Source organism: Scardinius erythrophthalmus, assembly GCF_964197995.2.
Source record: "Scardinius erythrophthalmus genome assembly, chromosome: 19".
Classification (NCBI taxonomy): Eukaryota; Metazoa; Chordata; class Actinopteri; order Cypriniformes; family Leuciscidae; genus Scardinius; species Scardinius erythrophthalmus.
Window position 1 is genome coordinate 16,675,065 of NC_138239.1, and position 27,854 is coordinate 16,702,918.

Sequence of the window (27,854 nt, forward strand, 5' to 3'; positions counted from 1 at the left end):
GCCGTCTGCTGACAGGAAAAAGCAGAAATAGAAATGCGATTTTTAATAATTTATTTTATTTTCCAGTATGAATTAGGCTACCCATAAACATTCAAGGATTTTTTTCTTCTAGAAACATTAAATTAATAAATGTTAAATTAAAGTGTCACTTACGTATGTTTCATTTTGACGTATGTTTCATTTTGAACTTTAAATTTAAATACTTTCCCCAATTTTAAATATATTTACATATATAGTTAATACATTAAAATTAATATTTCAATATTTATTTTTATTAAGTAAAACAAATTACGGTGGAAATTGTGTAGTGCTGTATTGCAAATCTCTTTGATGGATGTATTGCTTTGAACTTGTTTAATTAATGTGTTTAGTCAGATTAGATTTTTATTTATTTGTTTATTTTTACTCAGATCAGGGTTTAAATTAGTGATAATTTTGATGTTTTGTCAAAACCGGTAATAAAACAACTCAATTAGACAATTCTGTTAGGAAAAGTTAAAATCATTGTGTTGATAATGTTTTGTTGTGTTAGAGTAATTCAGTTAATTCAAGACAATGCACATAACTCATTTCCTTCAAAAATTTAATGACTGAATTATTTACAATGTATGATCATAGCAATAATCAAGTCATGAAAAGAAACACAAATAATCCAGATGACCAAGAACAAAAAGTCAAATTCGTAACACAAATTAATAACACAATTTAAACATTTCATGAATACATACAAAATAAAATAAACTGATAAATGTAACAATAAACAACATTCAAAAAAGGGATTTGGAAAAGCAATGAAGCAGAAAAACACACATTCAGCATCAGAATGGTGCATGCCACCCAAAGAAACTCAACTCAACCAATAAGGAAGAGCAGAAAAAAAGTTTTGCTTCAACAAAGGATCAATTATGTATTTATATATTATATATATATATATATAACTATTTATATAATTCTGTACAAATAATGAATATTTGGTATTATATTCACCCTTCATATAGATATGATATACAGTTTAATAAATTAAAATATTCTCAGCTAAACAACTACCTTTTTCATTTGTTATTTTCACTAAGATTTTATAATCTTTTCACATTCTGAGATCCAGGATTAGTCCAGTCCCAAGAAGAAGAAACCAAGAACTGGGGCATCTCAGTCCGCGCCGGTACCAAAGGCCCGTTGGCTGTTTTTCAAATACTGTGGTTCGGAGGGTAAATCATTTTGAATGAATCATTTCTTTTTGATAAATACTGACATACTGTATGATTTAGATGGAAATAAATGAAGCAAATGTACAAATGAGTAGCGTAAATGTACGTGAGGTTAAACAAGATGACCACCCAGTGCAACCCTGTTGAGGAAAATATGGCCATCATACAAACAAATCAACATTTGATAATTGACTCCACTGTTTTAAAAGGTGAGGAAGTGAGCATTTATTCTTCCAGGTGGTTTATTAAAGGTCGGCTCACCATAACGCTTTCAGACTGTCATGATGAAACATGGGGAAGATGGTGTGTGTGAGGATCCATAAACAGCAGAAGCTGTTCTAACATGTGGCACATAAGCATATTTGGCATATAAACACTGCCTGCATTATTGGCATGTTTGCATATTGATAATTGAGCAGGTTAATCAGAAAGGACAGCTGCCACACTGCAGGACCGGATAATCAACCATAATTACTCCTGATATAGAGAAAAAAAGTGAAATAATGAAATATCATATAATCAGGATGAACAAACAATGACCAACTATATCTTAAGCAAACTTTAACAAAGATTAATAAATGCTGCAAAATATATAGCTCATTGTCAGCTCATGTTAGTTAATGCATTAACTAATGTTAACAAATGAGACCTCATTTTAAAGTGTAACCCATCGGTTTAGAGTGTATTTCAACAGTCTTGACTAGTTTGTAAGGCCAGGAAAGCGTCAGCAATGACCTTTGGATTTCTGTAAACGCCTAGGGCCACGAGTCACACTACAAAGCCGTAATTTGTTTCAAATAATGACTAGCAAAATAATCAATCAAAACTTTTGTTGGTGTAAAATGAGAGCTAGTACACTGTAGCGTGACTTTAGATGCAATTTACAACTGAAACGTTGTGTTTTGGCTCACGTTTCGACAAAGAAAATAAGTCATCTTCCTCGATTACAAGCCTCTCTTGGATGAAATGCTGTAATTGTGTTTGAACTATGACTTAAAGCAGAAAAGTACAGAGCGCAGAGAAATTAAAAGAAAATATTTGCTCCTAAAGGAAAGCTCTTCTCAAGGTCATCTCGTGAAGGAAATTGAGAATATAAAGCTACAAGGAATTCGTGTGGAAGTTATCGAACTAATCTCCTCTAATCTTTGGCCTCTTCGCCTTTTATGACGCCAAGGCAAAAACCACAGAAAGTGGGGGAAATAGTTTGACATTTGAAATGAAATGTGACCGTGCTTGATAGACAGTCCATTTCTGTAATGATATGTTGTGGATAAAATATGGCAATTAAAATGAAAATCTCAGGAACAGAAAGTGGGTATCTTTAGTGATATATTCTGAATGAAACCTACATTTTAAAACAAATTCATTGATTGTATAACAATCCAAAGCAGCATTGACCTTCGGTTTTGATCATCTAATGTAATCAACCATCCTCCTGTGTACTGAAGTCACCTGTTCGGACAAATGCCATCAAATAGACTCAAGAACGGTTCTACTTTGATTATAGAGTTAAATTGAACTTATCATTCTGCACACTCTCACAGATGTGTGGTATTTGGACCGCAGGCAGTCTAATAGATAAAACATATATCACCAACCGCCAAGCCATCTAGATAATTATGGGACACCCGACATCTCTTTCAACCGAGACAGAATCATTGATTCTCTGTCAAGACATACAGAAAGGACATAAAAATAAGTTTTTTTTTTGCGCAGAACATGGGTCAGATGCTTGATAACAGCATATGGAGAGAAAAATGGTTCAGTAAAAATAAATGCAAACTGATGAATGACCATGTGAGGCATGAAAACATTCAGAGACCTGAAACGATAAATCGATAGTCTCACAAAACCTTGCAATTCAACTGCAACAATATCTTTTAGAACTTCATTTCCCTTGGAAATACATACAAACATACATTTAGAAGAAGAGAGTGCAAAAATGCATTTTTGAACCTTTACATTGTTGAATTTAGGGTTTAAGCAATTGCACCCAAAATCCTACAGTAATTCCTCTAGAATGACATAAACCATAAACATCAAATATGTAGTAGTGTGACAGCTAAATATTATATATCAGTAAGTAGGAGAATAATAAAAACTAATCTCTAATCTCTCTGACAGTGTAAACCCTCAGGCTGAGATTTAAGTTTGCCCATAACAGTGTGACCACCAACAATGTTTTTTAAAAGGCTGTGATCGTGACTGTCCGCTCTGGCCTACGGCTTCAGTCTAAAATGTATGATTGAGGTATTTCAGCACTGGCACTTACATAAATGCTCACAAGAGAGTTCGTGAGAAAAATACTATGAACTTCACTGGGAAGAGAGAAAAAAACAAAAGAAAAAAAAAAAAAGAAATACAAAGATAAAGAGAGAGAGAGAAATGAAATGTAACCATGGAAATATAAAGCTACAAAACTTGAATGGATGGAACCAGATGGAACTGGACCTAAAGACTTTTCTTCAGGTTTCTTCATTTAATGAAAATAAATCTATTGTTTAGATTTGAGGCGTAAAAATGCCATTTTTTCCATTTTGAAAGTGCTAAATGAATGTCATAAAGACAAAGGGATCATCAGATTGGACTTGATATTCCGCTGTGATTAAAACTTAAATCTAAAGTTTTGCTTTATCAAGCAATGTCATTTTCACGTGGGTCTACAATTGCGATATGTTGTGCAATATGTTTATTTTGGTGAAGTATGTTTCCCTAAAAAGGATAAACTTCACATGGATGTTTTAGGCAGTTCTGAAACAAGTTACAAAACCCTTTTGACACTTTTGACAGGTACGAAACCCTTGTTTCTTTTGATTCGCTTGATGAATGTTTTGTGATAGTTCGAACTGGCTCTGTTACTGAGAATGATGATGATGGTGGTATTATAAAGGTGTTCCCTGTGACTCTCAGAGCCGTGTTTGGGCCTCCGGTATATAGATCTCGATGCTGTCGGCCCGCTCTGATGCTGAGTTTTGGCGGAATGAAGCTGCGCGTTTGGCCGCCATTAGGCGTCGTCGTGCCTCCAGTCTCTGACGATCAGGGAGATCCAAAGATTTTTCCCTCGTCACACTCTTACGCAATGTTCTCTTTGGTACTGGCGGCGGGAGCTGGAACAACAACAAATAATATCCGAACACAAGATATGAATGTACAAATAAATGTGTGTCAGGTAATATCTGCAGCAGACTAGAGATATAGATACATTACATATTTGATTGAATTAATAAACTATACACTACTGTTCAAAAGTTTGCACCAAGACTGCAAACTGAAATATTGTGGGGGGGTTTTACCCTTTAAAACAACTGTTTTCTATTTTAATATATTTTAAAATGTAATCTATTCCTATGATGGCAAAGCTGAATTACTGAAAACAGTTGCGCTCCTTAAAGGGATAGTTCACCCTAAAATGAAAATCAAGTCATCGTTTACTCACCCTGGTGTTGTTCTAATGCCATATTCCTTTATTTATTTTTCAGACCACAAAATGAGAATTTTTTTTTAATTTCCTTCTCGTACTCGTCCATATAATGGTAGTTAATAGAGTCAGTGCTGCAGGGATGACATCAAAACCTGGAATACTAATTCGCCAGTGGTTTCCTCTTATCAAGTTACCTATTAGAAACTTTTTTTTTTTTTTTTATAAACATAACTTCAAAATTTGTGCTTTCAATATGGGTGTGTGTAATTTACGTTTTAGAGCATAAGTATCATCAAGTTATGTTCACCATAGACCTTATTTTACTCATAAATTGAAAAACCCATTGGAACATTTTTAGGGGACCAGGGGTGAATTGTTCTTCCGGGTTTTGACTGTAGTGCTAATAGAGTCTAACGAACGCATAGCCGTTCACAGAAGACTAAAAACAGAAAACTTTTAATGCATTCTGGCCGTTCATTTACACGACAATAGCGTTTTGATGGCCTGAGAACACAAACTTTGAAAAAAGGTTTTAAAGTGCACATTTTTGAAAACCAGTTTTGAAAGCGATGGCGTTATCATCTCTGAATCTGTGAAAATGGTGACGGCGCGTTTGAATACGTATGTGCGTGGGCGCGTAGTCTTTCTTAACAAAATGACATTGCCAATTACTTGTCTGGGATGCATAATACAGCATACAGTTTTATTTAATAAATATTCACTTTAATTTTGAACCCTGATCGTCTTCATCTTCATTGGACTTTAATATAGCGTTACAATCATATACCCCTTAGAACACTTGGAATATATGAGATGTGTAGCATCGGACCATTTTGTGATACTTTTGTGTCTTTTTTAAAAGCTTGATGCTGGTCGCTAGTCACTGCCATTATATGGACGAGTGTGAGTGGAACATTGTTTTTTAATTTCTCCTATTGTGTTCTGAAAAAGAAAGAACATCATACTGCATTTAAACAACACTAGAGTGAGTAAATGATGACTTAATTCTAATTTTAGGGTGAACTACCCATTTAATATATTTTTTTGGAAACTCAGGATTCTTTGATGACTAGAAAGCTAAAAAAAAAACAGCATCTTGGGATAGATTTTTTGTAACATAAATAATTAATGTAAATATGAAAAAATCTTACTGACCCCATACTTTTGAACAGTAGTATCTGTGCCAATAAAAAATCTTTTATCAGTACAATCAGAAGCATGAAATTAGGTTTGATGACCATCAAAAGTCCTTTAACCAATCAGTTCTCACCTTCTTCACAGGACTCTCAATTAGCCTCCAATCGTTGGACTTGATCTTCTGCAGCTCATTGAATTTGGAGGTAACATCATCGATGGAGAGCTGCAGCAGGTCCCAGAACCCGGCCAGGTCCTGAGAGGTGGGCCGAGGCATGGCACTGGGGTCCTGCAACAAAAAGTTGACAAAAGTTGACACAAACATATTTGTTCAAATTCATGCTAAAAATTGTTAAATATACTAATAAATAATTGTGAAGTTAAACACATTCATTTGTTTGAGTTTAAACATTATTGGGGACGACTGAACATGAAAAGAGAAAATTTGTATGCCGAACTGATTGTCACAGAAGGTAACGGAAAGCCAAGAGAGCGTCGTCATCCAGATGATGTCATCTGTCGGAAAAAGCCGAACTCAGCTCGCCAAATTTCTATCAGGTGCGCTTGTAATTAGAGCACATTAAACGGCAAACACGAGCAAAGCAGTCGTCAGTGAGAGTGCTTGTCCTGTGGTTTTATCCAGCTTATCATTATGAGGAAAAACTTTGTGACTGAAAAGTTATGAGGTATGGGTAAATGAGTACGACAGGAATTGGATGCACATCAGTGATTAATCAACCCGAGACGCTGCTGGTAGGAAGACTGTTAGAAGTTCAATTCATTTATATTCAGATAAATGCAATCCTGTGTGTTGTTTATAGTGTTTACATGTTTAGACATTTTGCTTTGAGTATGATAAGGCTGCATTAGAGTGCATACGGTTCATATATGAATTTAAAGGTCTGTTAAATGTATATATTGTGTTAATGCATATGGTGTCAAATGTTTGATTGTAATTAGGAATTGTATTATTTATTTATTTTTCTTTTTTTTTTCTTTAAAGGTTATCAACCTAATTTGAACTTGAAAAGGAGTGATTGTTTCAAGACTAATCTAACTGCAAACAAAGTTCATCTGTTCAACTCTATTGTGATATGAATGAAATCAACAGACTGCAAATCAAGATTGTAACAACTTTATTGAAGAGAAAGTAAAAGCCATTTTGAGATGATTCCTGTGTCCGTGGTTGACTAAGTCCTTTTACAAGTTAGAGGCAGAACTGATGTGTGAAATCCAAAGAGTAACTTGACAATAATAATAAACTGAAACATACTTTTTCAAATAAAAAAATTACCAAATAGTTTTCCTTCTCCATTTGCTGATGGAGTTTGCATGAGTGAACTGCATAATGACATTTTTATAAATGTCTCAGGTTATAAATGTATAAACAAAAGCATTTGGCAAATACATAAAGAAAACTAATTTAAATGCTTTATTAAATGCCATTTAAACATGGCATTTATCAAATTATTACGTACTGTTTTGTAAAATGTTATTTTTAATATGAATTTTAAAAAATGTAACATGGTAATTTAATTATTTGCATTTTTATTTACAATTAAATGCATTGATAATAGATTTCTTCATTTTAAATTTGTAACACTTTAGATCACTTGTTGCTTATTAGCATGCATATTACTTGTATATTGGCTGTTTATTAGTATTTATAAGCACATATTAATGCCTCATTCTGCATGACCATATTCTATATCCCTTAACCCTACCCCATACCTAAACAACCACTACAGCAACTACCTTACTTACCATCAATCTATTATAAGTTTATTGAGGGAAAATAGTGAATATGTGTTCCATAATCTAAAGTGTTTCCTTTACTTTTAAGTGGCACATCTAATCCTCCACAGATTGCACAGCTTTATAATGTGTACAGATTTCAGGGCGGAAAACTGTAAGAGCTTGAAGTCAAGCTGAAATGTTACCACTTTTATTTGATGCATTGACTAAATTTTTTTATCATTTGTTGTTATTTCATAAATCTGTATGTGGCCTAAACAACCACTGTGAGTGTATGCCACTGAATAGAGTATTTTATTCAGGAGAATTTAGGTTGTTTTCTAAAACATCGCTCTACTTTGTATACCACAGTACTTGGTCATTTATGTTCTCTGCATGCCTGGCTCAGATCAGCTGATGTGCCGCTGTGTATCATATCTAATAAATATGACAGCAGAACAAAAGGCCGTCAAGTACACCACAATTACTCCAGCACAGACAGCCCCTGTGGAAGTGCAGTGGTGCGTCGTGGGAAGAGCTGCCGTGAGTACAAAGCGCAGCACAATAACATAAATAGAACACAAACTCATGTACAAATTGGCATATGTGCACTGATGTTACTTACTAGGTTCTGCTGGCAAAGCCAATAAAATTGCTGGAATTTCTGGGACATCAAGAGCTGTGCGCTTCCTACAGCACTCCGGATCTTCCCCAGGACTAATACACAAACAGGGAAAGAGAGATAAATATTTAATAATCATGAGAGCTATTGAAAATCTCACACATTTATACAGTTATTAATAGATTTCATAAAGTGTCTGACTACACTCATATACCGGCGAACTTGCACATGATCATGCATATGGTTTCTGCTAGAAAGCAGAAAATGTGTAATCTGTAAGTCTTCATGAAGGCAAACAATACATGTACACAACTGTTCAAAAGTTAAGGGTCAGTAAGATTTGATAGATAATACTTGTATTTAGCAGGGATGCATTAAATTGAATAAAACTGACAGTAAAGACATTTATAGTGTTATAAAAGATTTCTATTTCAATGCTGTTCTTCAGAGTCCTAATTTTTTTTATCATGGTTTACATAAAATATTAAGCAGCACAACTGCAATGTTTCTCGAGCACCAAATCAGCATATTAGAATGATTTGAGTAATGATGCTGAAAATTCAGCTTTGCCATCAAAGGAATAAATTACATTTTAAACTATATTGAAATAGTTTTTATCTAAAAAAAAATTAACATATATTTTTTTTACAAAATAAGCCAATCTTGGTTGGCATAAGAGACGTTTTTCAAAAACATTTAACAAAAACTGACCACAAACTTCTGAAAGACAGTGTACTACATTTGCTGTTTTCAAGTTTAAGTGCTGTAGGTAACAAGAAAGTTGTTGCTTATGGAGAAATTGTACTTAACACCCAATTAAATGGTCTTCATGGATTTTAAACCAGCTTAACCTAGTTTGTTGGTGTTAGCTGGTCTCGCAGTCTTGGGTGCTTTTCAGCTGGTCAGGCTGGGAGACCGGTTGGCCGACCAGCAAAACACAAACTGGAAAGCCATGTTAAACCATCTGAGATCAGTAAACCAGCTTTTTCAACAGGGTCAAAGTACAATGGGAACATGACAGATGCAGTGTGTAGTAATTGTGACTGCCAAGAAGCAAGCTCTTCTTCAAATTCAATAATCTGAAAGTATGTGAATACTCTCATAAACTCCACAACACAAGTGATTCACACTTTCACACTCATACTCCAATGCATTCTTACACATTGATTTCTGTGCATTGTCTCTCTCAGTCTGTTGTTCAGAGTCTCAGCGCTGCTCTGAGCTCTTTGCCATGGAAACTTGACAGATGTTGACAGAAATAATTGCTCACATGGCAGCACTCTCAGTGTGAGGTTCTAATAACCTGGAGCTCTGCAAAATCGTTTCATGGTTAAATGTGACACTTCTTTGGATTCATACCTGACACTTTGAAACCTGGAGCCAAGCTCTCCACCAAACAAATATTATAATATAAAGATTTAACGGCTCATGAAATCGGGGCTCTGTTAACTCACTTTCCTCTGACATATCGTTCTCTTCCGCCTCTCCCTCCAGCTCTTTGCACCACCCCTCCATCTTTTTCGTCTCCGTGTGCAGCAGCTGCATGAACCAGCTTCCGTCCCTCCTGCATGAGGGCGATGCTCTTCCCGAATCCGAAGGTTGGGGCGGCGTCACTGTAACCGCCACGGTGGCGACAGGTTCCCGTGGCGAGGGTTCCAGCCAGGGCTCGGGGCTACGCTGGGGACTCGGAGGCTCCGTGGGGGTGCGGTAGTCCTCACGGTAGCTGAAGAGACCCTGGGTGCGGACGGTCCGTACGGCGCCGTACTGCGTAGGGGTGCTGGGCTCGCTGTGACGCTGGAAACCTCCGCCAAACTGAAGACCTTTATCCTCCATTAAAGGAAAACCCTCCAACTCCAGATCAGCCTGAACGGCGGCGGTGACACTGTTGGACCGCTTAAATCGGCCCTGTCTGTTTAAGAGAGAAAGATCTCAAATGAGACAGTGTTTCACACTCAGAGACAACAACATTTCACACTCAGCTAGTACTTCAGCAGATCGCACCTCACAAACCCTTCAGACATAGAGATAAAACAGATGTGCTCTGTATTTACCGTCTCTCGTCTTCCACTTGAATCCCAACAGACTGATACTCTCGAGAGCCTTTGCTTTCACACTCAGAATCAGTCGCTGCTTCCACCTACAATGACAAAACAGACCTTTAACTGATGATTATTGACCATGTTCATACTTATAATGCTTCATCACAAATTATTTGATTAGCATTACTATTGTGATCTATAAATTGTGTAGAATATGTTGCATCATAACGTTCCTCAAACTAGTATTTCAAAGTTTACATCAAATTTTTAATTCTGTATTTATAATTTAGTGTCGGACTTTTGCATCCCACTGTATGTGCACATGAATGGGATAGCCACTGATCCTAAAATTGTAAGTTCAGTCCCAAGTCACGAACCAGTGCAACCTGTTTATGCAAAAAATAACAGCTCAGTGTGATATACCAGGCTGAGTCTATAGAAACTTAGAGATAAAAACTGCACACCCACATAGTTTCAAGTCCACAAGTAGCTCAATAAATAATGCATAATGTGCTATCCAAACATTTCAAAAAGAGTAGGAGAGGCTCATTTTTAAATAATTGTATTCATTATGTAATCTGGCATAATAAATAAGAGGGTTTTAAACATTGATTTAGTGAAAAATTCTCTTTCAAGTACAAAAAAATGCCCCATGCCCAGTCAAGAGCCACTGAGGAAGCTGGTGGAAACTCAAGCCAGGAGGTAATAAACTATGAGAAATGCATTTAACTCTCTAGAAACTTAGAGTGACTGTTTTGGAGTGAGAGTTGTTTAGTCAAGTGAACCGTAGGTCCAAACAACTGCAGCACAGACAGAATATTTGAAATAATTGTGTCTGTGTGTGTGTGTAAATATACATTTACAGTACGCTATATATTGCCTATGTAAGGATGCATTAAATTGAGACTAAAGACTTTTAAATTGATACAAAAAAGGCCAATTTCAAATAAATGCTGTTCTTTAGAACTTTCTATTCATAAAATATGACTGTATCATGTTTTTCACAAAAAAACGTTTCCAAAAATACTAAGCAGCGCAACTGTTTTTGACACTAATCATAAGAAATGTTTCTTAAGCACCAAATCAGCATATTAGAGTGATTTCTGAAGGATCATGTGACACTGAAAATTCAACTTGTTATTTTAAAATTGCAATATTTAGGGCCCAAGCCCTGAAAGGGCGGAGGCCCTATTGTTTTCGTAAGGATTATTTTTTTTTTTTTTCTTCATTATTTTTTTTTTTGCCTTTTTGCCACTTTTGGGGCCCTTAACATGCTCAAAAACTCTTGAAATTTTGCACACACGTCAGAACCCGCGGCCATCAGGGCCGGGCTGAAGCTGGTACCGGGGCGTGGCAGGGGGGCTCGACAGCGCCCCCTGGAATGGGGTCCGAAAACTTGGTCCATAAATCAAACACGCTTGCATGTAATAATATGAAACTCAGTACACATATAGATCTCATCGGGCCGAACAACTTTCGTGCTCTAAGTTTTACAAAAGCCCAACAGGAAGTCGGTTATTATACGTTGTTTGGAAAACGCATACAATGGAATGTGAAATACTCCTCCTAGGGATTTCATCCGATCGCCACCAAACTCGGTGAGAATAAAGTCAAGACATTGAGGATGAATTCTTGCGAACGGATTTTTGATATCTCAAACGGTTTGGCCGTGGCGAGGAAACAAATTTATGGCGAATAATGGGACACAGGAAGTGTGTTATAACTTCTGCATACATTAACTGATCTTGATGAAACTTCAGCAGTGTGTTTGTTGTAAGAGGCCGATCACATGGATGTGACTATTGTGAGTCAAAGTTATAGCGCCACCAACTTGCAGCAGGAAGTGTGTCACTTTCAAAATTCTTTGAATTCACCCTCTTAATTTTACCCGATTTGCTTCAAACTTTATGTGTATAATGTAGACACACGGCAGATGTAGACCTGTGAAAGAATTATTGATATCTTAGATACTGTTGCCGTGGCAACGCATCAAACTTTAATATTCTTTTCGGATGCGTTTGAGACTCTTAGCATGCTTGAAATTGGATGAAACTCGACAGATACATCACATTTATTAGCCAGTAGACATGTGAAAAGTTTCAGAAACGGGCGTGGCAGGGGGGCTCAACAGCGCCCCCTTGAACGGGGTCTGAAAACTTGGTCCATATATCAAACACGCTTGCATGAATTAATATGAAACTCGGTACACATATAGATCTCATCGGGCCGAACAACTTTCCCTCTGTCAAGTTTCACGCCAGCCCAACAGGAAGTCGGCTATTATGGGTTGTTTGGAAAACGCTTGCTGTGGAATGTGAACTACTCCTCCTAGAAAATTCATCCCATCCCCACCAAACTCGGTGTGCATGAAGTCAAGACATTGAGGATGCTAAATTGCGGACGGATTTTTGATATCTCAAACGGTTTGGCCGTGGCAAGGAAACGAATTTATGGCGAATAAGGGACACAGGAAGTGTGTTATAACTTCAGCATACATTATCTGATCTTGATGAAACTTCAGCAGTGTGTTCGTTGTAAGAGGCCGAACACAAGGATGTGACTATTGTGAGTCAAAGTTATAGCGCCACCAACTGGCAGCAGGAAGTGTGTCACTTTCAAAATGCTTTGAAATCACCCTCTTATTTTTACCCGATTTGCTTCAAACTTTATGTGTATAATGTAAACACACGGCAGATGTAGACCTGTGAAAGGATTTTTGATATCTTTAATACTGTTGTCGTGGCAACGCATCAAACTTTAATATTGTTTTTTGATGCTTTTGAGACTCTTAACATACTTGAAATTGAATGAAACTCGACAGACACATCACACTTATTAGCCCGTAGACTTGTGCAAAGTTTCAGAAACGGGCGTGGTGAGGGGCTCAGTAGCGCCACCTTTAGTCATAAATGGGGGGGGGTTAGTTTTATCAACAGCAACAAAACTTGGTATGTGTATTGTTCTCATCAAGACGGACAACTTTCTAATTTACATTAACGATCTCTGACCAACAGGAAAAGAGATATTTTGGTTTGAATGTGGATTTTCTGAAGAATTTTCTCTCCCTCTCTCTGTGTCTCTGTGTGTGTGAGGGGAGGGGGGGATTTGACTATTGCTTTTATATTGTTAATCAAGGTTTCAGGGGCTTTTGGGGTCCTTAACGTGCTCAAAAACTCTTGAAACTTTACACACAGGTCAGAACCCACGGCCATCAGTGCCGGGCTGAAGCTGGTACCCGGGCGTGGCAGGGGGCTCAACAGCGCCCCCTTGAACACGGTCTGAAAACTTGGTCCATATGTCAAACACACTTGCATGAATTAATATGAAACTCGGTACACATATAGATCTCATCGGGCCGAACAACTTCCGCAGTCTAAGTTATTAGCTCCGCCCAACAGGAAGTCAGCTATTATGGGTTGTTTGGAAAACGCTTGCTGTGGAATGTGAACTACTCCTCCTAGAGAATTCATCCAATCGCCACCAAACTCGGTGTGCATGAAGTCAAGACATTGAGGATGCTAAATTGCGGACGGATTTTTGATATCTCGAACGGTTTGGCCGTGGCGAGGAAACAAATTTATGGCGAGAAAAGAGAAACACGAAGTGTTATAACTTCTGCATACATTAACTGATCTTGATGAAACTTCAGCAGTGTGTTCATGGTAAGAGGCCGGTCAGATGGATGTAACTATTGTGAGTCAAAGTTATAGCGCCACCAACTGGTAGCAGGAAGTGTGTCACTTTCAAAATGCTTTTATCAAAAGTGGGGGGGTTACTTTTACCCACAGTTACAAAAATCAGTACGCATATTGGTCTCATCGAGCCGGACAACTTTCTAATTTACAGTCATTAGCTCCGAGCAACAGGAAGTCAGATATTTTGGTTTGAATGTGGATTTTTTGGATATGTCAGACTCTGAGTTTTTAGTTACTCCTCCTAAGTGGTTTATTTTATTCACACCAAACTTTTTCAACATGATAAAAAATACATTCAAGATTATATATATATATATATATATATATATATAAATATAGCTGCGAGCAGCGATGAAGGGCCAAAGCCGGCGGCACCGCCACCCCGGTGCCTTTAGGTAACTAAAGGCATCGGGGTTGCGGTGCCACCGGCTTGGGCCCGTAATCGCTGCTCGCAGCTATATTTCACAATTGTATTTTGACCAAATGCAGCCTTTGGTGAGCAGAAGAAACACTCTTACCAATCCCAAACATTTGAGCAGTAGTATGTATTATTGATTTTATTTTAAATAAGTAAGCAGTTATATCTAACAATTATCACTAAATGACAATTAAAATGATCTGTAGGCAGTTATAATACATTCCTGAGATGGTAAATACGTTGAATTAGCTAAAAAGACATTCTGTAATAACTTGAATAACTGTAATAACAAACTGAAGGTCAATCTTTCAGGTATCTCAAAAATGTTGCTTAGAAGTGTCTGTCACTACTAAGAACATCAGACCATCTGAAGAAAGTGTGACTCACACAAGCGCTGGAGAAGGACAGGAAGGGAAGGGTGACCTCACAATCAGAGAACAAGATGATTCACATCACAGATCAGACAAATCAGCTGTCCCTGATCTAACGGTCTGACCACTGAGAACGTCAAAAAGCAGGAAGGTTGAGCACAGGAATTCTGTTTGAGTGAGTCAGACTGTCAGGCATGAAAGAACGAGGGTCAGGGTATGAGGTTTCTTCAGACACAATTCACTCCATAGGGATTACGGCTAGGTGAGCAGTGCTTCCCTCCACTGTTTGATAATGTGTGAGGTAGAGCACACTGTGGTCTCGGTTGCTTCATAGATACAAAACTGTATTTTGGACTGCAGCACTCTGGAGTGTCACTTCATTCATTGTGTCACATTTAAACAAATCTCAAAACTGGTGTGGTAAATGTGCAAAGGGTTGACAGTAACCAGGGGCTGTCAGTGTCAAAGTAAAAAAGGACAAAAAAGCACCATAAAAGCAGTTCATATGACTCATGCACTATATTCAAAGTCTTCTGAAGTCATTTGATAACTTTATGTGAGGAAGAAAATGACAAGAAAGCAATTGTGGGGCTTCAGGTGACTTGGAATCAGTGTTAATCTTGTCGATAAACAAGTAAAGTTGCGATGTAACAGAAGTAGCGACAGATCTTTTCATCCATATTGTGATGTAGATCTGAGTAAAACGGCTTATCAAAAAAAAATAATAATAATAATCCATCAGTTGTTGATTGGATGGAGGCAGTTGCTCCATGGGTTGACCCTGGAAGAGCTGTTAGTGAGGCCAGCAGGGGGTGCCGGGGACACTATACTGTACCAAGCATAGTCCTACGGAAGAGACATTAAACCCAGGTCCTGGCTCTCTGTGGTCATTAAAAATCCTATGGCACTTCTCGTAAAGAGTAGGGGTGAAAACCCTGTTCTCTGGCTGCTGTCGCATCATCCAAGTGGATGCTACACACTGGTGGTGGTTGAGGAGAGACACCCTCATTTGACTGTAAAATGCTTTGGGTGAACAGTAAAGTGCTATATAAATGCCTCATTCATTAAATAGTCAACTACTGTATAATTAGATGCCATTTTTGTCAGAATAAAACGGCCTAAAATGAATAAATATGTCGAAGACATTTGGACAAAATCTAAAGGCTATTTTCATCAAAAGTTAATGTACAAAAAGCGATTTACTTTTGATGCTCCACCAAAAAGTAAAAGTATGGATTTGTCGTGACAAGAGGCTGAGTAAATAATGGCTCAGTTTTCATTATTGGGTGATATATTCCTTTACTAAACGATAGGAATGAGTCAACGCAAAGTGAATTTTGAATAAATTGAATGATTTCCAGCTAGGAAGGAATGATTTCAAACTAGGAATCAGGAAATAGTGGATTATCATCAGTAGACTGGCCGGGGAAATGAGTTTCAGTCAGGCAGGATAAAAAAGGGAGATGACAACTGACGTCTGCTTGCTTTTCTTTTCCTGTAGATCTGACCACTTTCATGACACAATCCAACACAGCTCACAAACTACAACCCCTCTGCATACCAGAAAGGATACACCAAGACTTTCCTCTCTGCACAATCTGAAAAATATTCACATAATACTGACGTTTAGTGTGGTATTTCTAAATTCTACACCAGTCTATCACGTGTCGTTCAACTAAACAGGTATCATACCCCAAAATCACACCATTGGTTGATCAAATTTTACTATGTCAAGTCAAAAGTGCCTTAGAGACACTGTGTTTACAGTCTTCACAGAAATCAACCGATGAATGGCTTACTTAGATTTGTCTCCGTACATTAAGTTAGAATGTCAAATTACACACATCACATTCTCACTTATATGACGTGCAGTTTAAAGGAGCATATTGACCAGTGTACTCCCAACATAACCAGGATTCAAGTTTAAAGCTTGGCAAGTGCCATGTTTAATTAAAGATTGGTTTTGGAGAGAAAAAAATTGGTAAATAAACCACAGGCTGGTCACTTTATTAGAAAATGCAACATGATGCATGATTAAATCCAGACGTATTAAATCAACTCAAATCAAAGGCAACATAAGCTTTTAGGTTTGTAATTTAACTATTTTCGTGGTGAGAAACTGCTAAAAAAAAACTATAAATGTACTTTGTTGTTCTCCAGAACTATGTGGGACATTCCTCGAATTAAAAAAACAGCTGTTTTTGTAACAGATTTTGTTTCAATGGCCCTGTCCCAAATAGCACACTTCATGTGCACTTGCGGTCTTGTGAATTTACAATGGCCGCCACGTATTCATGTATGTTAAGTCCACAAGACTGAAGGGTATCTCGCGTTTGTCATTTTAGGTTTCAGAAGGGTGCTTTCGAGCGCCCCCTTTGCCAATATGCGCCTTCGATACGCACTTTTCCAGAGCCCACGAAACCCGCAGACTTCGAAAGTGTGGACTCGAAGGAAGATCGCGAGGGCTAAGTGTTCCATTTGGGACAGGGCCATTGAACAACAGAGACTGGCTCATCTTGTGCAGTGAGTGACAGAGACTTGTGCTGTATATGCAAGGAAAACAGCTAAATAATTGCAGTCTGGCGGGCAAACATTTTTTTTATAAAAATAATAATGCAAAATTCTGTTTCATGCTCAGTAATAAATATTTATGGACTCAATTCACCCCCATTGGCAGTTAATTGTGCTCCCTCTACGCATAACCTCTAGGGGGCAGTGTGGACAATGAATGGAGAACAGATGCACCAAAAGGCTGAGGGAGGCAAACCCATTTAACATTATTAGGACATGATCTCAACACAGATATTCACAAGGCAAAGTCAGATAACTGCTGGCGAGAGACAGCAAGAGAGAATGGGAGGGAGGACGAAAGAGATAGAGATGGGGAAATAGGGAGATTAAGGGAAGAAGAGAGAGGGAGAGCCCATTCACTGAAGCCTGAGTTGAATGTTAATTAATGGATTGCGGTATGATGACTCACAGGAAGCTATTTTTAGCATGACAACACAGACTGGAGGTGTATGGGTTTGTATATACTTCAGGGTTTGGACTTCAAAATAACCTACATTGCTTTGGTTAGGTAAGATTCAGTTTGCATGAGTGCTTGTGGGTTACATTTATCATTAGTCAGCACATTCAAGAATATTTTGCTCACAACAGACAGACGGGAGCTCAAAACAGCAGAGAAGTGGTAAGAAAAGGCAGCTTTCTATTCAGACCAGTTAAAGCTGAAATCACTGCGAAGAACTGCAAAAAAGAAACAAACAAAAAACAATGACTGTCTGCAAACAGGTTTTCCAAACACCCTCCATTTCCCATTGGTCAACAAAATGGGGAGCCCCGCCCCCAAAACTCATGCTATTGGTTAAGCCAATATTGCTGTTGTCGGGCTGAGAGAAATGTTTCAAGACCACCTATAGACTTCTCAATGAAATTAACCTATGAATTATGAAGGACTAAAAATGACAGAACGAAAAATAAATAAATAAATAAATAAAAGTAGAAATAAATAAATAAATGCAGAAATAATAGTAAAAATAAATACATTTTGGTAATATAAATGGCTATTTCTGTATTTTTACATGTATTTATTTATTTATTTATGCATTTCTATATGTATTTATTTATGTATTTATACATTTATTTATATATTTATGTATTTATATATTTATTTATTTATATATTTATATATGCATTTATTTATATATTTATTTATTCCTACATTTAATTATTTCTGTATTTCCACATTTCTACATTTATTTATTTCTGTATTTCCACATTTCTACATTTATTTATTTCTGTATTTCCACATTTCTACATTTATTTATTTCTGTATTTCCACATTTCTACATTCATTTATTAAGCCACGCCCCCAAACGCGATGAGCCAATCACAGTACGCATAGCTAACCCAATACACTTGGACATTCTCTGCTTCCTCGTCCACTGCAATGCATTGCAGTTATCAGTTTTCATTCGTTTTTATGGTTTTTCTTGTCATTTTGGCTTTTAAACAGCGTGTGTGTGTGATTTTGGTTGGGTGACAGTTGTAGGTTACAGTTTGACAAGAGTTTACAGTTTGACAAAAGCACAATGTTGTGTTTTACACAAATATAAGTAGGCTAAACACTTTGCAGTTTTAATGATGTCCTGTATGAACAAAATGACGGAGTATGTTTTTATGTTTCCACTGTTCGATCGCGCCCGTGCCTCTCTCTGACACACACACACACACACACACACACATTCCAGCAATGCAATCTTGACATCGCAGCCTGTTCATTATTCTGCGCTCCCACCAAACGCGAATAGAGCGTCAAATTCGCGCGTATCCGCGTCTAGTTCGACGCTTGAACATTTTGAATCCAAAGCGAATAGGACACGCGTATAAAGCGAGCGTTTGAAGCGAAATAGCACCAAACTATAACGTTTACACTGTGAACTGTAAATCTTTGTTCTGGAGCTGAAGCTTATCGGCCTTCTCAACAATAAAATTATTAATATAACCCTCCAATGCATATTTAAGGCCCTTTTGGTGACATCGAGATGATATATAATCTTTCTGTCTCCAAAAAATCATCAATTGCCTCCTGTGAAATGTCTCCTACTGTGACAGCTGCTGTTACCGAATGTTGACTGAGTGAGTGGAGGGGGCGTGGTTAGCCATTGGTCAATTAGCATACATGCGCAGGGAAAAATAAATGTAGATATGTGGAAATACAGAAATAAATAAATGTAGAAATGTGGAAATACATAAATAAATAAATGTAGAAATGTGGAAATACAGAAATAAATAAATGTAGAAATGTGGAAATACAGAAATAAATAAATGTAGGAATAAATAAATGTATAAATAAATACATACATATATAAATATATAAATAAATATATAAATACATAAATATATAAATAAATGTATAAATACATAAATAAATACATATAGAAATGCATAAATAAATAAATAAATACATGTAAAAATACAGAAATAGCCATTTATATTACCAAAATGTATTTATTTTACTATTATTTCTGCATTTATTTATTTATTTCTACTTTTATTTATTTATTTATTTATTTTTCGTTCTGTCATTTTTAGTCCTTCATAATGAATGGCTTACCTGTGGTTGTCTGAATATTAAACAGGGAAAAGATAAAGCTTTTATAATGTATATAATATATAAACAATGTATATATATATATGAAAAATGATTCACTGAAAAATGATAATTCCAATGAAAAATGAAAGTTCCAAACCTGTATGACTTGTCTACTCTACTCTACTACATCTACACTGTGTCTACTCCGGACGTGAGCGGCACAATGCGACGAGACAAAAGACTATCAAACCCATTATAATCAGTGATGCTGTCTACACCGGATGCGACGCAGCGCAACAAATCCCCGACAGTAAACTGATGCCTCGTTCTATGTATGACGTACCCCAAGCACTCGCAATACTTCTCATAGGAAGGACAAATGGATTTGAAACAGTCGCTTTGTCGTGTCAGTTTTACTTTCTTCTGTGGAACACAAAAGAAGATATTTTGAAAATGTCTTCTTTTTTTTGATGCAGGATCTTCACACTTCACCTGTATTCCTATTGAAGACCTTGGTGTTTTTAGGTACTCTTCCGCCCTGGACACCAGCACAGCTTTATCACAGGTCATTACTGAGCTGTGGCTGTCTGTGGAGGGGTGTCTCTTTCCTGCCATCGCCATGGCAGCCGCTTCCATGGCAATAGTGACGGCCTTGGCGCTGTCCAGACTGTCAGTGGAGTTATAAAGTGCTCGACCCAAACTCAGACTCAACCCATCAGAACCCCAGAGGCCTGTGGGATAAGCATAAAGAGAAGATGGTGTTATTTTGAGGACATATAAAGAGACAGTGGGGTTGTGAATGATGCAATGTTCAGAATTAAAGGAAAATGTCTTAAAAATGAAAGAAATATATTAGTGAAAAAAAATTATACCTTTATTGCGTATCAACGTGACTTTAGTATGAAGGAAATCGCTTACTAGCCTTTACATAAAATTTTACAACTTCTTACCTGGACAACATAAAGGCTAAAAACCTAAAATGATAAGAACATTACAGCTCAAATTTTAATGTAAGTAATTTTATTAAATGATAAAGCTTCACAGTTTCCCAAAATTTGCCTTTTTGCTTTATATATTACAAATGCCTCACTATAACCAACTATAGCCATGTTTTTTTTTTTTTTTTTTAAAGCAAGGGGTGGGTGGAATTGTTTTGTGTGGCGATCAACATTACACCACTAATGCTGTCGATTGAGCTTAACTTGTATTTCTATCATGGCAACTCTCAGAGAGATTGGCATGGTAATGGTAATGGATATGGTAATGTTAATGTATTTGGTCTTGGTGGTATAGATCTGCCACACTGCTGCTGCTGCAGAGGAAGTACTGAGACTTGCTACTGCCAATACTTTCACAAACATGCCGCTGTGTGAGCATGTAAGATACATGAAATAACCACCGCAGCAGATCTATACAGGTGGAGCTGGGGAAGGTGGAGGGTTTCTGAAAGCACGCTGCAGACTTGAAAACACTACCCGTATTTGAATGTTGAGCCACAGCTCATTGGCCGCTGATGCAACAGCAACCAATCAGCTGCGCTATGTAGATAACGATGTGATCCCTACCAAATTAGTTAAGGACCTATCAGCCTGCGCCATCTAGAGTTTCATGCCAGGTTGGTATTAAACCTGGACTTCCCTCATTGTTTGCATAGTCAGAAGTATGATAAACGCATGTATTATATAGTTGTTATAATACAGAGTTGTTATTGTCAAGTCAAGTCATCTTCATTTATATAGCGCTTTTAACAATGTAGATTGTTTCAATTGTTATTGTAAACTAAAACTATTAAAATTTGTATTCAGGTAACTGAAATAAAGCTAAAATAAAATATTAGATGAAAAACTTAAAAAAACCCATAAAAATAGAAATGCTGCCTTGGCAACAAAATTAAATAAATTTAAGTTGAAGTACTAAAAATACAATTTAAAAAAATTAAAAGCTATGTAAGATTTTTATTAAATGAATAGAAAAAACATAAAATCACACAACAAAATTACTAAAAATTAAAATTAAAGCTGATAATAAAAAAAATAAAAAACTAATAAATAATACTACAATAGCACTGTCCACCTCTGGCCAGCTGTCCCTCGTGGTAGGCATCCTGCGTGGACTCTGTGCTGCTCTGCGCTGTGATGGAGATGAGGGGTTTCGAGGTGGAACGAGGGGGCACGGGTGGAGGGGTCCTCTTATAGGTGGGTGTACTGGGTGTGTAGGTGACCGCTGTTAGAGGGAGAGGTTTAAAGTCAAATATCTCCTGTATATCAACATGATGGTACCAAATATTCAAGATCGGAGGTAGACCAAATATAAAACTTTAAGAAACGGCCAACACCAAATTAATCGGCAATATTCTGAATATTGAACATATTGTAGTACAAAAATCTTTAGCGCTGATAACTCATTCAAAATGAAGAAATTGTGTCATAAATGAGCCTACTGACTTAATTATAGCTAGTTATATAATAATTATAAAAAAAACTCCCTCTTCATTAATGGGAGAAAAACAGTGAGAAATGGCACTCTGATTACTCTTGTAAACAGAATGTGAACCCTGCCATGCGTTCTGATGAGCAAAAGGTTATCCACAAATCTTTTTCTGCTCTAATCCACACAGCTGGACCAGGCAGATAAATGGATCTTTGATTTGGATGTGTCCTCTAATTGAGTTAAGTGTTTCGAGGAGAAAATGAAATATGCGCAACCATTCAAAAGTTTGGGGTCAGTATGTTTTTGTTTTCCTTTCTTTCTTTTTTTTTTTTAAAGAAATTGACAGAAAAGACATTTAAAATGTATTCATCAAAGAATCCTGAACAAAATGTATTAAACCCTGCTAAACCACGTCTCATCAGATCAGCCAGCTTTAAAAACTCACAGAAAGGTCATGTGAACAACTGAATCAGAAAGACTGCTTGAATGAAAGAGAGATAAGGAGAGATTGAAAGAGAAAGATGGATCGTAACAAAGTGGTAGTGGAAGAGAGAGCGAGGGAGCGAGAGCGAGAGAGAGAGAGAGAGAGAGAGAGAGAGAGAGAGAGAGAGAGAGAGAGAGAGAGCAAGAGAGAGAGAGAGAGAGCGAGAGAGTTTGAAGGGCCGAGAATGAATGAGAAAGGAGGAGAAGGAGGGAGCGGAGTGATTCAGCAGCACTGGTACAAAAATAGATGTTACAGGCAAACAAATAACGCAACAGGGACTCATAACTCTCTCTGTGCTGCCTGTTTTATCAAATGAGCTAAGAGTGATGACACCGTGCTTCACACTGACTAAACTAGTGATTACAAGGTTGCAAAAGAACAGTGTTAAAGTTAGTGACACTCATCTTGTTTTAAGTTCGATGCACTCAAGAATCATTAGACAGCTGTAAATGGTGAAATTTAGGCATGAGAGACCTGACCAATCACAATTCAGTATCCAAATAGATGTGAAGAAATTAAACCAATCACAATTCTGTATGCAAATACCACAGCGACATCACTGTCAGTTAGAATATGAATGCTGAACATTCTTATCAATAGTTTGTAGAGTGCAACAGTCGGGTCCCGGAAGGAAAAATTCCATAATTATAATTTTTTTGGACAGTGGATTTTTTGTTTTTGTTTTAAAGCCATCAGTCCGAAATAAAAAAAATAATAATAATTGATTGATTATTAAATGATTCCTGGTGAAAAACTATATAACCCACGATCCTGCAAGAAAATCCACCAGAAATTTTCCACCAATCAGAGAACTGAGACAAACAAATCTTGCCAAAATAATTCTTCATGGAAGTATGTGGGAACACTCCCAAGAATTAGTTATTTTGGCACTGTGAATGGCATAGTCTATCTTTATGCTCCTAAACTACTAAAATATTAGTATAAACATTAATTGTTTCTTTACATAATCAACATCTTTAAATCAAATTTTTTTATATTTATCCAAGGTTTATATCATTCACAATAATTCATGGGATTATAAGTCTTTCCCTCATTAAAGACTTTTTTTCATTTAATTTTTGCTTCAAATTTACGTTTGTAATGCTGTGATTCACCTCTTAGCTGGTTAGTTTGGTTTGTGGCTTATAACTCTTAACAAAGGCTGTTTTAAAATTCAGAATAGGCACAATGATATACAGTATTTAATTATGTTGATGCAGGAACTTGAACATGAACCCTATTGAAGGATGAATATGCTGAGTTAAAGCTATAATGTAAAGATGAGTGGTGTCTGTACCTGGTGGCTGTTGGGAAGGACGGTCGACACTGCCTGAAGAAGGGAGATGGAACTGAATTCCTATAAGCAAACATACACATAAACCTTTTGAAGCCAGACCACACTCACACACAGACATACAGACACAAACATACAGTACACACATACATACATACATACATACATATGACATTTTGAGCTCAGTACACATACATTAAAACTGAATTTTGCATCATGGGATTTGATTTAAACAGAGGTAGTTTACAGTTAGAAAATAAAAATTAATAACAAAACACCTGATGAAAAGTGATCATCTTTTGAATAATAATAATAATAAAAATCTTCCACTGTGTATTTAAGAGACCACATACAGTACATCAGACCCAAAACCAAAACCCCAAAAAAAAAGTCACTTCAACCTAAACTAAACATCTGTTTTAGTCAGAAAGCTAAAAAGTTTAGAAATGAAATCATAATGTTGAAACTGAATGCTGCAATCTCATGAAAACTGCATGAGTTCAGTGCTGCTTCCAGAACCTTCTGATCACTTGTTCTTTTGTGTAATGTCACATTGAATTATTTGCAATGACATCTAAAGTGTTACTGCTTGTGGTAATTTGATCAGCTATAAACTTGTCTACCTGTAGGGCCTTTATTATAGGAAATTAATATTATTATTACATCAGATCAAGTAGTATAATAAGGCTTACAAACAAAAGGATGCGTACATGTGAGAACTGAGCAGAGAGAGGTACTGTAGCTTACAACAAAGTGTTTAAAAACACCCCTGGTTCAGAGTCCACTATGCAACGGCCTAAAACAGTTGATGTTCTGATGTAAAAGTTCATGTTTTATTATTTAATGAAATTAATAACATTCACTTAGTTACAGATCATCATGATTGCAGACATTTAAGTTGATCTCAGAAAAACCAACAATCAGCTGACAGAAGTGAAGATACAGAGAGATAAAGAGGCTCGTTTTCACATGGTTTTTCAGGCTTCAAGATCTCTGTGGTTAATATTCGAAACCTTAAAGTCCAGGTGGTTTCATTCTGAAATTTTGAAGCCATTAAGAAAGAGAAAGAAAAAAATCACAGTGGCACAACAATATTGAGGCTGGGTGGTTAAAAGCCCACATTCATGAGCCAGACAAGGCACACAATGCACAAGCAGCCAATGAAATGTGCAGTACCAGGAAACCCCTCAAAGAAACACTGCTTTTACTACACTTAAATGACCCATAAGGCTCTGTCAGGTATTTCCAACCCACTGAAAAGACTTGCAATGACTTAATATAGTGGGGATGGGACCAATGAGCATCTTAATGTGTTTATTTGTTTTGCTACAGTCAGTTTTGTCCTGCACTTTAAGCACCTGTGGGTCTGTTCTAGATATGTACTGTATGTAAAACCCACTTTTATTACTTAAGATATAGCTCTCCAGCACAGCAGAGGGCAATGTGTGGACAATGCTTAAAATAAGGCCTGAGAGCTCCGGTATGAATAAAGGAAGACCTGTTAGCAATGGCTAAATCCCAATACGCATGCTAATTGTACGATATAGTATATAAGATAAAGATTAGTGTCCACTGAATCACAAAATTGCATACTATTTCTAGTGAATGTTCAAAATATGCATCTGCCTGTGCTTGTAGGTTAATATTTCCCACAACCTCTTGCGTTACACAAGAAAATCGTGGTCGCCACTCTCTGATGCTGTATTAAGACCATTTTATGACCATACTGTATACATAGTTGTGGTATGCGAACTGGGAATTAGCCAAGATTTCCATTCTAACATTGAATATTTACAGATTAAAGATATGTTGCCAAATTTAATTTGTAGGGAAACACATTTAAAGTCTTTATAAGCTTTTAAAACCACCCAATATTTGCACTGTTCTCAAAACTCACTGTAAATGTCTGTCAGTTGGCTGGCTGACTAACAAAAAGCAGAGAGCCCTGAAAGTCCAGGCTTTAAATAAATAAACAAGCAAATAAATTTAAACATAATTAGATGCATTAGCTACAACCACTTGATTAAAAAATACTTTTCACTACTACTAATAATGTAAAACTGCAATCTCAACTACATTAACTGCTTCAAGAACTACTTCAGTTTTAGTATGACTCTGTCATACTAATTAGATGTAAACTGTTGCTAATAATTAGAATGCTAATAATTTATCACTGTATCCGGCTTCAAAATTTCCTCTGATTGTCAGATACAAGGTCATTGCATTACATTTGTCGATACAAACAAAATCTTAATTGGTAGAGATTGCCTTTTGTATTTTCTTCAGTACCCTGATATTCCCTCGCATACATGTACATAATATTCTTAATAATACAAACAGACTGCTGATTTGACATTAATAGCTTCAGTCACCATATCGGCACAAATAAACTGGCATCTTGTTTTAAAGATGGGGAGCTCTCATGGCAGTTAATGAGAGCTGCGTGTGTCATGTTATTCATATTTGCAGGAAAGATCACTGGATACAATAGGCTGTACATTTAATATAATACACGGAATCACTTGGGAATATATTATATGTGGAAATAATAAGGACGCACAGTATTTTGTGTCTCATTTATAATAATAGGTGTGGATTTGCAAGATTAGCATCGATTTGTAAGATAATTAATTTTGTTTAAAAGGTTACAACTAACGGTACAAGTATACCAGTTACCTCAAAGTGCGCGTTTATACCACAGGTCTTCATTCCTTACCCATATGCAATTCTGTGGTCTGCAGATCTATATCCCATTTTTACACATCCCATGTTCATTTCATCCCAGCAGATTAACGGAGCGTCAAACATCAGTAACCAAATTCCTTAAATGTAATTCACCTTAAGAAATATCCATTTAATATTAATATCTGATATATTTCCACATATTATGAATATGCCCAGAAAGAGAATCCAAAAATATCACATTCAACATGTCCTATTTCCCACCAGATCTCTATAAGATTTGAGCAAAAACAAAGAAAAAAAAAGAAAAGAAACAGTAGTCACTTTCACAGAGTTTCGTAACATAGACGTTGTATCTTTGAAAATTTCACAGTACTAATCTGTCCTCCACTTTAACAGTGAGACTTTGGCTCTGAAGACATTGAGTAAAATGGAATAAAGGATGCCATCATTCACACCAGAGAAACAACCACTATATTACATTCAGAGAACAAAAAGATTATTAAAATCCTTAAGATGTATACAAGCGATATGCAGTTGTTTCAGGTCTTTGGTCGACATCCACTTTATACTCTGTTTTGTTCCATCTGAAAAAGTATTCTCCCTACCCCCCATCCTCTCAGAGCATGACCAAGGAACAAATTTCTGGTTTAACCGGGACCAGTTCATACAGAGATTTATTTTACAGTTTACTCTGTATTTCTAAAGTTCATTGGAGAGAGAGTCTTGACTGGAAATCTTCATTCTCTGCCAAAAAACAATCACAGTATTTACTAAAATACATTTCAGTCTCTGTAAAGCCAGAGAGTGTCCCTGGAGAGGAGTGAAGTTCAAGGTGACTCACCAGTTTTGCAGTATAAATAGGTGCTGAATATCTGAAGTACACTAATGCAGTCCCACTGCTGTCATCAGACATATTTTAGCTACAACCCCTCTCATGACTTCATCCATGCCTTAATTGTAACAATGTCTTATCCCTTCTACTTTTTCCCTTTTAACACTCTACTTCGCATTCTCTCTTATATAATCACACACACATTGGGGGAGACAGACCTGTAAACATCTTGCTACATAACCTAACAGTCTTACATTCTGTCTATAAATATTATATATGATTTTCTATTGCACACCCCGTGTAGCTCCATGCACTTTTTGGTGAGCTCAGAGTGACAGTGACATATAAGACATCACTGAATTGTTTGAGTATTTCTTGTGGTAAATTTCCAT

The 27,854-nt window shown here is 36.7% G+C and overlaps 1 protein-coding gene across 1 annotated transcript in view; it reads right to left on the bottom strand.

Annotated features, from left to right (window-relative positions):
• Nucleotides 1–3,064: 3,064 nt before the first annotated feature.
• Nucleotides 3,065–27,854, bottom strand: part of dlgap2a (discs, large homolog-associated protein 2a) — a gene marked incomplete at its 5' end in the record, with an annotated part of 54,132 nt that continues 29,342 nt past the window's right edge. Inside the window, 8 exon segments of the mRNA XM_081348000.1 lie at nt 3,065–4,315; nt 5,900–6,052; nt 8,123–8,214; nt 9,574–10,028; nt 10,171–10,256; nt 20,230–20,468; nt 21,796–21,960; nt 23,949–24,008. Coding sequence (XP_081204126.1) covers nt 4,115–4,315; nt 5,900–6,052; nt 8,123–8,214; nt 9,574–10,028; nt 10,171–10,256; nt 20,230–20,468; nt 21,796–21,960; nt 23,949–24,008 — 1,451 coding nt within the window. The 3' untranslated portion in view covers nt 3,065–4,114.